At 46.0% G+C, this 13,742-nt stretch overlaps 1 protein-coding gene across 3 annotated transcripts in view; it reads left to right on the top strand.

The window, feature by feature from the left end:
• Positions 1 to 13,742, top strand: part of GABRA3 (gamma-aminobutyric acid type A receptor subunit alpha3) — a 164,787-nt gene that overhangs the window by 136,238 nt on the left and 14,807 nt on the right. For all 3 annotated transcript variants that reach the window (XM_043974309.1, XM_043974310.1, XM_043974308.1), the window contains exons 7-9: positions 1,476 to 1,619; positions 4,605 to 4,757; positions 11,020 to 11,231. In XM_043974309.1, the coding sequence (XP_043830244.1) occupies positions 1,476 to 1,619; positions 4,605 to 4,757; positions 11,020 to 11,231 (509 nt within the window). The remainder of the gene's footprint in view (positions 1 to 1,475; positions 1,620 to 4,604; positions 4,758 to 11,019; positions 11,232 to 13,742) is intronic.

The following is a 13,742-nucleotide window of genomic DNA, read 5'->3' as shown; positions in this document are numbered from 1 at the left end:
ATATGCAATAGAAATAGAAAAATTAGATGAATTTGGGACTGGTCAAATGGCCACTTTGAAAGGAAGTATCTATTAGAGAGCCCTAGGCATCTGTGTTTGGTTCTATGTTGTTGAAGATTTTTACCAGTCACTTGGATAAAGGCATGCCCATCCAATTTTCAGGAGACACAAAGCTGTGAGGAGTAGCTAACATGCTGAAAGACTCAAGCAGGTCTAGAACATTGAGGCTGAATTTAGCAAGATGAAATTCAATAGGGTTAAATGTGAACTTGGGTTAAAAAATCAATAGCATAAATTCAAAATAGGGAAGGAGTAACTAGACAACAGTTCATGTGAAAAAAATATGGGGCTTTTGTTGCATTGCAGGTTCAATCTGGGTCAGCATCACAAGTAGGCTATGTCTGCAATAAGATAGTCATAGTGTCTAGGGCAAGGGAGGAAATATTCCTTCCATTATCTGCCCCTGTCAGACCACATCTAGAGGGTATTGTTTTCAATTCTAAGTACTACATTTTAGAAAGCACATGGGTAGGCTGGCAAGAGGTCAGAGGAGGCTGAGCAGGATGGTGGAAGGTGTGGAGATCAGGGTATGTGAAAAGTGATTTGTGGTACCGGGATGTTTAGCACGGAGAAGGGAAGCCCTGGGGAGGACATGACAGCCTCAAAGCTTTCAAGGGCTTTCCTGCGGGAGAGGGATTCTCCTCGTTCTGTCCAGCCTCAGAGGGCAAAACCAACAGCAAAAGGATGGAAGTCGCAGAGGCCAAATTGGGATTGGTGTAAAGAAAAACTTCCTGACAAGGACAGTAATCCTTGAGTGGAATGGGTTGCCTTGGCAGGTGGTAGCTTCCCTCCCTCTGGAGGGCATCAAGGAGACACTGAGTGACTTTGTTGGGGATATTGTTTAGGCACAGTTGGACTAGGTGGTCTCTGAGGTCCCTTCCAGCTCTAACATTTCTGGGATTCTTCGAGCAAGCCCCCTGTAGGACTATTACTAAATGCTATAGACCCACCTACATGGGTAGCTCATATAGGACTGGGATGTGCAGAGAATCTGGAAAGAGGTTACCTGGCTAGGCAACAGGGCCCACTCGCTCTCTTCAGCTAGCTTTGCCACATTCTCTCCTTGAAGGGTGCAGCAGGGGATTTGAAACAGGGCAGCAAACTCGTAGTGCTCAGCTTAGAGGCATTGACCAGTAAATTATCTTTGAGCAGAAAGCTGGGCTTTTCTGGGAGAAGGGGCCCATACTTCCTTCCTCCTCTGGTACCCAAGAAAAGGAGAAGCTTAACCATCTGGTGGCTGGCCAGATGTGAACACTGACAGTTGGAGACTGAAGAAATGTCCAGAACTTCCTTGGGTAGGAGATTAAATGGTAATTATGCCTTAGCCTCCTATCTCTTATGGTTAAAGGGTGACTCTTTTGCTTTTCCTCAGCTGCTTCATCTTTTCCTTCCTCCCCTTCTCCTCCCTCCTCCAGATGCCTACACAAAGGCTGAAGTGATCTATTCCTGGACTCTTGGAAAAAACAAATCTGTGGAAGTGGCACAGGATGGCTCTCGCCTGAACCAGTATGACCTGTTGGGCCATGTTGTCGGAACCGAGATCATCAGATCTAGTACAGGTACCAGGGTGTGGTGGTTCTGGCCAGATTTTGAGATGACAGCAGAGGCTGCAGTGAACTGTGGTGGGAGGAAAGAAACTGGGTGGTAGTTCTAAAGGATGAAGAAGCTATTTGCATAACTTTGTCAAGGCTGGGGGTGCTTATCCATCAGTTGTTATGCTGTGTCAGCAAGCAGACTTGAGGAAAGGGCATGACTGGGTTACTCCATCTGGTTGGTTTGCTTTGTTATCCATAGAGGGGCTCACCTAAATGCCTCTTTACATTCCAGCCTGTCCAGCAATGCCCATTTGCTCCCCACCTTGGCTAAAGTGCCTCCCTTCTCTGGCTAAGATACTGAGAAATAAAAATAGCAGTTTTTAAAATGGCACCAAGTCTAATAACTATAGTAGGGAGCTGTGGTGAGCTTCAGGCTCTCATATTCTTACTGGGGAGGGCATGAAAGTGTATAGCATTTGAGAACGCAACATGCCACTTTACCAGTTTACAGTGTAACTGCCTGCTCTTGTAGGTGGCCCATTCATTAGCCTCCATTCTTGTTGGGTTGGGTTGGGTTGGGAGTATTCTTTACTGAAGCCTTTCTCCACCCATGAGCTCCCACAGCAGCAGGTGTCATCCTGACCTTAGGACACTGAGAGGTTAAAGGATTTGCTTGCCTGAGGTCTTCTTGCTAAATCTACTTCAGTTAATTATGCCAGTTACCAAAAAAGTGTCTCTAAGCAAATATTTTCTAATTTAATGAATATTGATTATTTTTCTCCAACTACAGTGCTTCATTTTTTTCCTAGTTGCCCATGTTATAGGTAGCTCCAAAGGTCCTTTGTTCCTCTACCTCCCTCCCCTCCCTTCCTCCATAGCTCTTCTATATTCATTTCTCTTCCCTTCTCTCTTCCTCATTACATTTCACAAATATTTTACCCCTGGACAGACACCAGGGAGCTTGCCCCTCACTGTGGAGTGTTTTCCCTCCAGTGTGCTTGATGATAATAGACCCTGCCTTTAACAACCTGTATCTTTTCCTTAACTAGCCCCCAAGGGCACATGGGGGAGTCTGAGAATTCAATGTCAGAATGTCTGATCCAGGTCTATTTCTCCAGAGAAGAACTAGCAAGAAAGAAAGGAAAACTTTTATTTTATTATATGCATGAGTAGTGAAGGGAATTCAATTCAAGAAGCATTCCTTAAGCCTTTCCCATGTGCCAGGAACTGGGGCATGCAGTATAGATACAAAGACCACAAGAAGTTAGTCTCTGCCCCCAAGGAGTTTACATGCTACTGGAGGGTGTGAAGGGAAATCAACAACATGTACACAAATAAGTCAATACAGCACATATGCACATTAAACAAGTCATTTGAAGAGGGAGAGGACATTAGTAATTGGGTGGGGGAGCTGGAAATCAGAAAAGCCCTCATGGATGGATGGATATCTCTCTATCGCATGGAAGATATGAAATCTGATATGTTCTTTGAAGGAAGTTAGGGATTCAGGGAGGCTGAGATAAGGAGGGAGTGCGTTCCAGACATGGAAATTCACCTGTGCAAAGATGTGAAGGTAAGAGATATATAATGTCATGTACAGGGATGGGGGGAACAGGTAGCCAATTAGTTTGACTGGAACAGAGAATTTGAAGGGAAGCGATATATAACTAGTCTAGAAAGGTAGATAGGAAATAGATTCAATGCCAGGCTGAGGAGTTTGGATTCTATCTAAGAGTCAATAGGGAGCCATTACAGGTTTTTGAGTGAGGAGTAACATGATTAGTGCTTTAGGGAGATTACATTGGCAGCTCTGTGTGGATTGGAGAGGGGGAGGAGGGAGGGGGTGGAGAGATCGGAAGGGAGAGAGGGAGAGAGGGAGGGAGAGCGAGAACAAACGAGAACACACCAGCCTAGTGGCAGGGAGGCTAATGACCTGAACTAGAACAATAGTTGCGAGAGTAGAGAGAAGGGGGTAGATGGTGGAGGTGTTAGGGAGGTCAAGTTGGGGACTTGGCAATTGATTTGATGGAGGGGAGGTAAAAGAGAAGGAAGAGGTAAGGTTGCAAACTTGGGTGATTGAAAGGATGATAGTTACAGCTCAAGAGAAATGTGAAAATTTAGAAGAATGGGATTGGGAGGGAAATAAGATGACTTTGGTTTGGACTTATATATGGATATGCTTATGTAACCAAACGAATGGCCCTAAAAACTATCCACACAAAAATAACCCAGGCCAGAAACTGATCACTTTTCTAAGTCATTTGTTACAGGGTATAACTATGGGAGGCTAATCTCCATGAGAGTCAGATGTTCACTGGGTCACATTGTCTTGGTCCTTGGCGATTTAATCATTGTCTCCTTCCCTGTCCCCTTATTTTTAGAGTGAATTTTACTCCGCAAAGAGCTTTTGCTTTAGTAACTTCATTTCTCTCTCACAATGCCAACCCGAGGTGGTTAGGGCAAGTATAATTACACTCATTTTACAGATAAGGAAACAAGAGAGGCAGAGCAACTTCTTCAAAGTCAGCCAGAAAACAGACACCAGGGATCTTGACACCTTCCATAATTCTATTTCCTCTCAAATCCATCCCTTTTCTAAACTTCACCATTTCTGTTGACAGCACGATTTTCATTCCAGTCAGTCTGGTTCACAACCCTGGAGCTATTCAGAACTCTGCCTCCTCTCCCTTATCCTCTATTCTTATAAGTTGCCAAGTCTTATGTTCTTTCCCAGATATTGTTTCTTGTCACCTCAGCCCAATCCCCTATGAGTTCTATGGCCCCTCTCCATCAATTCAAAGGATTACTTGGCAAATAGTCACTGTTCATTGGAGCAAAAAGAAATCCAATAATGATTAACAATGTGTATATATGTGTATGAGGGAGAGGTCAGAAATTTCATACCTGCTGACGAGGCCTGGGGAACTCACCTAGCTATGCTAGCTAGTTCTGGCCTCCATGGTGATACTGACAGTGTTGCCGTTTTCTGCCCTAATCTGTTATCTCCAGGAGAATATGTCGTCATGACAACATACTTCCACCTTAAACGCAAGATTGGTTACTTTGTGATACAGACCTATCTACCTTGCATCATGACTGTCATCCTGTCCCAGGTTTCTTTCTGGCTTAACCGGGAGTCTGTTCCTGCCCGTACAGTCTTTGGTGAGTGTTGAACAAGAGTGGAAGTATTCCCTGTGGAGGGCACTGTGCTCTCAGGCATGGCCCCTAGGCAAAGCAGTTATAGTAAAGAGCATAACCCATGCACTGGGGGGGTCTTCAACTCTGAGACTGCTCTTTCTGTATATGCAGCCTCAGGCTCCCCAATTATTTAGGCTGCAATAGAGCCCATTCAGGATTCTATTCCTTCCAATCCAGTCTGATGGATGACCCATTTCAGAGAGGGAGCATTTTGGGTGTCCCTTCCAAGGAGGGTGGTTGGACAGTCCCACCAAATAAGCACAAAGGTCATAGGGGCAGGGGTTTTAGACTTGGGGGGGTAGTTCACTTCCTTCTTTTTATAGATGTGGGAACTAAGGCCTAAAGAAAAGAAGTGACTTGCTCTAGGTCACATGCCTAGTCCATGAAAGACCTAGGGCTTGAACAGAGGTCTCCTGATTCCTAATTCAGTGTTTGCATTTGTGTGGCCTCCACATGCTACCAAGGAACCAATCGCTTAACCCTGTTGCCAATTAATAAGTGTTTCTTGGGTCAGTACAAGTAAACAAGCATTTATTAAGTTCCTACTGTGTGTCAGACACTGTGATAAGCACTGGGGATACAGAGGAAGACAAAATACAGTGCCTGCTCCCAGGGAACTCATGCCTAACGGCCAGGGGAGACAATAGCCAAGCAACTATGTAAAAATAAGATACAGGCAGGATAGATCGAAGAGAAGCTCAGAGGGAAGGCACTAGCACTAAAGGGCAGGTTGGCAAAGGCTTTTTGGAGAATATGGAATTCTAGCTGGCACCTGAAGGAAATAAGGCAAGTCAGAAGACAGAATTGAGGAGACAGAGACAGAGAGACAGAGACAGAGAGAGACAGAGAGAGAGAGACAGACAGAGAGAGAGAGAGAGAGAGACAGAGCAAGAGTGAACACGAGTGAGCAAGTCTGAGTTCCCTATTCATAAAATGAAATTCCCAGGTTTCATCTCTTGAATGACTGTTGGCTCAGACGTGTCAAAGGAGGGGTAAGACCTTCTTCTGAGTCACTAACTGTAGTTCGTGGCTTACTACAAAATCACTTACTGTGTCTTTGATTTTGTGTTTTAGACAAAAACACCAGCAAGAAAACTTTAGTTTTCTCATAAAGCTAGTCCATTCCACGATTAAGTAAAACTCTTAAATAGCTAACCATTAAAAGACTTTTTAATAAAAAGGAGAAACAGTTAAATTCTTAGTTTTTCTAGTGGGATGAAATCAGGGAAGCCAGGAGAGGAGAGGAGAGGAGAGGAGAGGAGAGGAGAGGAGAGGAGAGGAGAGGAGAGGAGAGAGAGAGAGAGATCGCGCATGTGTGCACCAGCCAACCAGCAAAAGACAGACACACTTTCAGGCATGGGGACAGTGAAAATGCATGGAATCAGGAGATGGTGGAGTGTCACATAAGAGGGGACAGGGGGGCAGCTAGATGGCGCAGTGGATAGAGCACCGGCCCTGGATTCAGGAGTACCTGAGTTCAAATCTGGCCTCAGACACTTAACACTTACTAGTTGTGTGACCCTGGGCAAGTCACTTAACCCCAATTGCCTCGCTAAAAAAAAAAAAAGAAGAAGAAGAAGAAGAAGAAGAAGAGGGGACAGGAAGGAGGCCAGTGTCAATGGATTGCAGGTTCTGGGGAGGGAAGTAAGGTAAAGAAGACTGGAAAGGTAGGAAGGGCTTTAAAAATGAAATAGAGGAGGGGCAGTGGATAGAGCATGAGCCCTGGATTCAGGAGATCCTGAATTCAAATCTAGCCGCAGACCCTTGACACTTACTAGCTGTGTGACCCTGGGCAAGTCACTTAACCCCAACTGCCTCACCAAAAAAATGAAATAGAGGATTTTCTACTTGAACCTGAAGGTTACATAGGAAGTCACCAGAGTTTATTGAATGGGGGTGTGTGACATGGTCAGATCTGCACTTTAAGATAAATTTGACTGGTTAGTGGAGAACAGACTGGAATTGGGAGAGACTTGAGGCAGGAAGACCAACCAGCAGGCTATTGCAATAATCCAGGTGAGGAGGGCCTGCACCAGGGTGGTGGAAGTGTCAGAGGAGGGAAGTTTTGTGAAGGTAGAGTCTACAAGACTTTCCCAGATTGGCTATGGGGTGTGAGAGAGACAGAGGAGTCCACAATGCTACCTTGCTTGGGAGCCTGGGTAACTGGGGAATTTGGAAAGGGAGGGGGGCTTTAGGAAAATGGAATGAATTCAGTTTGGGGAATAGTCAGCTTCAGATGGATATGGGACATCCAGTTTGAGATGTCTAATAGGCAGTTGGACGTGAGGGGCTGAAGTTCAGGAGAGAGGATTGGGCTGGATAAATTGATCTGAGAATCATTTGCATGGAGATGACAATTGAATCCACGGGAGCTGATGAGATTGTATGGAAGTGAAATTGTATGGAGGAAGAAGTCTTGAGGTATACCTGGACAAATATGGGCATGACCTGGATGAAGATCCAGCTAAAGGGCCCGAGACAGAGCAGTCAGATAGGTAGGGGGAGAATGAGGAGTGATTGGCATCGTGAAAACCTAAGAAGAGAGAATCAAGGAGAAGATGGTTATTGACAGTGTCAAAGGCTGCAGAGAGGGCAAGAGGGATGAAGACTGAGAAAAAATCACTCAATTGGACAATTAAGAAGTTACCCTTAACTTTGGAGAGAGCTGTTTCAGCTAAATGATGAGGTTGGAAGCCATATTGCACAGGGTAAAGGAGAGAGGAAAGGAAATCTGGACAGATTGTAGATGTCTTTCTCAGAGAGTTGTCCAGAAAGGGAGAAGGATGATAAATAGTGAGGATGGAAGTGATGGTTTTTTTTGAGAATGAGGAGACCTGAGTAAGTCTGATCAGGGAAGCAGCCAGTAAATAGGGAGAGGTGAAAGAATGGGAATGATAAAGGTGTCGATCTCCTGGAGAAGAATGACTAGAATGGGATTGCTTGCATATAGAGAGGTTTGCCTTGGCAAGGAGAAGCACCACCTCTCCAGGTGAGATGGGGTGGAGGACATGGTAAAGGGAGACATCAGAGTGAAGGCAGAAGAGGGAGCTCTCAGTGAACGGCATCCAGTCCTCTGCTCAGGCCTGCCAGGGATGCAAAGAAGAGGTATCCTTGGACTATCTGGGAGATTGCTCTTGAATAAGGGTGAACAGACATACAAAACCTGGCCCAGCCTTGGCAATGGGAGGCAAAATGCCAGAAAATGTCCCAAGTACAGGATCAGCAGACCTTGCTTCAGTTCTGGCTCTCCCACTAACACCTTCTATTGACTTTGGAAATATCATTTTCCCCTCTTGGTCTTTTAGTTTTCCCCATCTCTAAAATGAAGGGGTTGGGCCAGGTAATCTTGGCAGAGCCTTGTGGCTAAGATGTTCTCCCTCACAGACCCATCTCATTCCTTTTTGAAGAGTGGATAGCTATGTGTCTCTAGAGGCTAGGAGTTTTGCTGCTCTGATGTCATCTCTTGGGTTTCAAAGGGGAGAAGCAGAGCACCCCCAAGGGAGGCTCCTGTGTCCTTTGCTGCCCCCAGCCTAGTGCTTTGGAAGAACCCTTTACTGTTTTTCCAGGTGATTGCTAACCAGGAGGGCTTGTTGAAGATGGCAGCTCTCCCCCAATCCCCTGCCCCTAGCAGAGAAGGTTACTCAGGACCTTTCCCTGACAGGCCCCCCCAAAATGCACCCTTCCAAATAGAACACCATGTCTGCCTATGGTGGGCAGCAGGTTGCTGAACAATTGGGCCCATTATCTTAGCTTGCCAAGCTACAAATTCAGTTAGTGCGTTAATTAGTCGCTAGCAATATTATTAATTTATTGGGCTGATTCCTGTCATGGCTCAAAATTTGTCTCTGCTAATCAGCTCCCTTGATGACGTCCTACTCAATTTGGAGCTGTACACAGGCAGTGCTTGGATTGTTAACCCTCAGTGGAAATAGAAGAGCCTGTTCTATGCAACCCCCCCATCCCTAATCTGGCTGGTGTTCCAATGCCCCTGAGAACCAGCTCCTGGCTGGGAAGGTTGGGGCCTGCGAGATTCTTTTAGTTCTAGTTCTTGGTCCTTCCCTCTGTCCCCAGAGTGCCCCATCTCCTGGTCCACCAAGCATGCCTTCCCCATCTCCATCCCTAAACGTTTGCCCTGCATTACAATTCTCAGTGCTATCCTAATTACTGAACTCCCTGACCCTCCCAGCTTCCCACTCACATTTCTCTACTTTGAGAACAACCCTCCCTTCTGCATGGCAAGTGGTGGCAGTTTCCAAAGCAGCTTCTTTATTCTCTCACTGAATCCCGATTACCCATTTGGAAATTCAGGCCTACTTCACAGATAAGGAAACTCAGGCTAGTAGTGGGCTTTGGAAAGAGCACCAGATTGGAGGCCAGGAGACCTTTGCTAGCGAATGACAGTCAAGACTTGAACCCGAGCCTCGCGATTCCCTTGCCAGTTCTTTTCTACTGCACCACAGTTGCCTCCAAGATCTATAGATGCCCACATATATCAGTCTCCGTGTCCATATGCCCAGAATCTCAGCACTGGAAGGGATTTTTGTTTAATTCAACCTGCATGTGAATAGACGTCACCCTTCTACGTGGCCATTCAGCCCCTGCTTCAGCACTTCCCTTGGTGGAAAACCCCTTCCACTTTTGGCTAACTCTAACTCTTAGAGAGCTTGTCCATACGTTGTTGATATATTTGGCTCTATGTTAGGGTCCCCAGTATAAAGTCAGGCAGGTCCTCTAGCCCAACCTCATTTTACAGCCAAAAAGACTGAGGCCCAGAAAGATGAAGTGACTTGTCCAAGGTCATCCACTATTCCTGGTCCTGCCATTTGGGTCTAAGTGAAACAAATCTAATTCCTCTTTCATATTGAAAATCTCTGAAGATGGCTTGTGTGGACCTCTTGAGGATTTCCTTCTCCAGAGTCAATTTCCCCGATTCCTTCAACTGCTCCTTGCATGACACCATCTCTGGCCCTTGTTTCTAGCCTTACTTCTCTCTTCTGCATGCTCTCTGGCTTATCAATGGCTTTCCTAAAACATGGCACTGAGAGTCAAAGTCGGTGCCTCTGGAGATGGTCTCTGCTGTCCTCTGCTCTCCCTTGATCCTGGCCTCCTGCCTTGGCTAACACTGGCTCCATGCCAATGACCCATATGGGACTTGCCATCCACCAGAGACCCAATGTGATAGCGTGCTTGGCTCAAACTAACAAGATGAAATTTCACTTGGGTTAAAAAAAAAACCAAACTAGTTGCATAAGTACAGGAGTTGAGGGACAGGGATAGATTATATGACAGCAATTCATATGAAAAATATCACAAGGTCAACATGAGCCAACAGTGTCCCATGGCTGCCAACCAAGGTCCTGCAGGTCTGGGCCAAGGTAAGATGGAAGGAGCACCCCAGCATGTGGGAGGTGACAGCTCCGTGACTTTCTGCTTTGGTCATACCACATGTGCGGCAGGATGGTGAGTTCCTGAAGCTGACACGTGTCCAGGGGAGGGGGACCAGGACACTCTGCCATATGAAGAGCAGATCACGGAGCTCTGGGGATGCTGAGCCTTCTTAGAAAAGAGAAGACTTCTTAGCAGGGGGAGGGGCACAAATATGCCAGTTACCTGTCCCATGCAGCAGGGAGCAGAGTGGTAGGGTGTGGGAATGGAAAAGGCAGAAGACTGGGACTGGGGAGAAATGGCTTCTAGTCCCAATTTGGGCACTATACCTATGGGACCTACTGCAAACCATAAACCTCCCCTACACACCCCCCCCACACCCACATACCCCCCCCCCCCACACAGAGGAATTAGTTTCCTTTATAAAATGAAAGAGTTAGCTTAGCCCTCTAAGATACCTTTGAGCTCAGAATTTCTTCTCCTATCACTTTTCTCTGGGGCCTCACGGGGAGAACTGTGACCACAGGGAGGCAGACTTACCTGATGACAGGAAGAACTTTCTAACATTGAAAACTGCCCAGAAATAATCCATGCTCTCTCAGGAAATGACCAACTTCCTGGCACTCAGTGTTTGAGCAATGGCTGGATGGCCATTTGTTTGGAGAGGGCATCCTAGCCTGGGTAGAAGGTTAGATGATAGGACTTTTGAGATGCTCTGTGGCTTAGATGACTTTCTTTTAAATGGGTACTGGCCCCTCTCTCCCCAGGGAGAACTGGTGAACCCATCTATCCAATTTAGCATCCTCTGATGGTAGTGGATTCTTCCCTTCTCCTCCCCCAGGGGTCACCACCGTCCTCACCATGACCACCCTGAGCATCAGCGCCAGAAACTCTTTACCTAAGGTGGCGTACGCGACGGCCATGGACTGGTTCATAGCCGTCTGTTATGCCTTTGTGTTTTCTGCGCTGATTGAATTTGCCACTGTCAACTACTTCACCAAACGGAGCTGGGCTTGGGATGGCAAGAAGGTGATAGAGTCTCAGGAACAGAAGGTGAGTGGCTATGGGAAGAGGGGAGGGGAGGGGCTGAGAAGCAACCCATGAGTGAGCTGCATTGGGACCAGGAGTGGGCAGCATGCAGCCTGCTGGCATTGGATGAGGCTGTGTTCTATTCACTGGGGTCATCAATCCAGGTCTTGACTGGTGTGTTTCTTGGCAGCTAGGAGGGAGGGAGGGATGGGACAAAGGGAGAAACCACCGCACTGGTGAGCAGGAGTGTGAATCCCCAGCATATGCCAGTCATGTTTTGGGAAATACACAAAGGATGAATGGATGACAGAGAGAAGGTAGGATGTTGCTTCCATTTTCTCTGTTTAGCAGAATGACTTTCAGTTCAGAATGGGTAGAATAAGTTTGGTTAAGTGGGGATAGAATCCCAAGAGAGGCAAGGAGGTAGCAAGGGAGTAGCTAGTTTTGGTTCTATCCCAGGTACATTGCATCTCAGGGAACTCAAGCAATTTGCAGGTCTCATCATTTCATGACCAGTGTCAGTCATCTTTGATAAATCCCGGAGAATGGGTCAGAGGCCAGAAGATTAGAAACAGGCAAATTTCCCAATCCATGTCCAAAAAGGGGAAAAACATGAATTTTAGAATTCACTAAATTAACCTTTTTCTCCAGTCCCTGACAAATTCTAATTATAGGTTGTTAACCAAATGGATTGTGGGCCCTTAGGAAAGCAGAGATGCTAGTGGCCAATATAGATTCACTAAGACCAAGTCATACTAACAGCCACATTTCCTTAACACAATTACTAGACAGGTAAATCTATAGTGATGTCATAAACATGGTGTATCTTGATTTCCACAAGGCAGTCCCTCATATCCCTGTGAACAAATGGAGAAGCTGGAGCTAGATTATAGTGGAGTTAGATGGGTTAGGTGCTAGCTGAGGAGCAACAACTAGCTATGAGTGGTGATCAATGGATTGCTACCACCCTGGAAAGAAGTCTCTAATTGTACAGTGTGGCTCTGTCCTTGGTCCTATCTGCTTCAACAGTTTCATGAATAACTTGGACAAAGACATGGAGGGCATGGAAACCAGAGTCATAAGAAGACATGACATGAAGCTGGGAGGGATAACAATCAAGATTCCAATATTTATCAGCAGACTAGAGTGATAGACAAACCAAAAAAAAAAACCCACTTTAATGAAGATGAAGTCTTACATTTGTGTCCACAAATACATTGCACCAATACAGGATGGAGGACGTGTGGCTCAGCACCACTTCACTTGGAAAAGACAAAGAACCCTGGGATTTTTAGTGGACTGCAAGCTCAGTAGGAATCAATAGCATGACGTGGCAGCCCCAAAAGTTAATGCAATCTCAGGCTGCATTAACAGACAGGGAAGATAATAGTCCTCCAGTACTCTGCACTTGTCCAATATTATCTGAAGGATTGGGCTTACTTCTGGTTACCACATGTGCAGAGAAGCACTGATAAGTGTGTTCAGGGCTGGGCTGCCATGCCAGATGAAGAAGTGCTGAAGGAACTAAGGAAGGTTAACCAGGAGAAGAAAAGACTTGGGGAAGGGGATAATGAGGGGCCATGATAACTGTTTTTTTTTTTTTGCGGGGCAATGAGGGTTAAGTGACTTTCTCAGGGTCACACAGCTAGTAAGTGTCGAGTGTCTGAGTCTGGATTTGAACTCAGATCCTCCTGAATCCAAGGCCAGTGCTTTATCCACTGCAGCACCACCTAGCTGCCCCAACAGCTGCTTTCAAATATCTAAAGATTTGCCATGGGAAAAAAGGAAATATATGTGTTGAGTATAGCTCACGAAGTCTGAACTAGGCCCAAATAGGAAGCAGATTTCAATTCAATGTAAAGAATTTAACATGTGGCTCTGTTCAGAAATGGGACTGGGTTCCCTTGGGCAGTAATGAGCTCAATATCACTGGAGGTGTTCAAGTAGAGGCTGAATCACTACCTCGAAGTGATGTTGTTGTGGGCATTCTTGAATTGGGGTGGGAGGAGGAGGCTAGGGCCTTATGACCTCCAAAATCCCTTTTCTACTACTCACCACACCCTTTCTACCCTTGCATCAGCATGGCTTCTCTCCCATTCCTGCACCCACCCAATCCTCCACTGGTTGACAAGCTCTCCCAGTGAGAGAGGAGAGGAACCAGATTAGCTTTGTGCCCTTCTGCCACACTTCAAGGGCTGCCTGTGACCAGTATATCTTGGGTGCTGAATGGAGGTTTCTCTGTGGCAAACTGGTGCTATATGAGGGGAAGGGAAGGATGCCTTACTATTCCTTAGCCCTTCTTCTAACAATCCATCAATGGAGGAAGAAGAGGCTTTTAAAAGATGGAAGGACACTTCAGAGGCTTCTGGCAGGACTGTGCCCAAAGAGGCTCAAATGACAATTTGTCTATTCTTAAAACTCTTTCAGGCTACAGGTTTCATGAGTTCAAGAGGTCATTTGGTTCACTATTTAACTACCCTTCATTTTAAGATCTTGGTGTCTACCCTGCTGCTCTAACGTGAGTTATTCCTCTTG

This window comes from Dromiciops gliroides, chromosome X, assembly GCF_019393635.1.
Source record: "Dromiciops gliroides isolate mDroGli1 chromosome X, mDroGli1.pri, whole genome shotgun sequence".
Lineage (NCBI taxonomy): Eukaryota > Metazoa > Chordata > Mammalia > Microbiotheria > Microbiotheriidae > Dromiciops > Dromiciops gliroides.
This window is presented reverse-complemented; position numbering and strand designations above follow the sequence as displayed.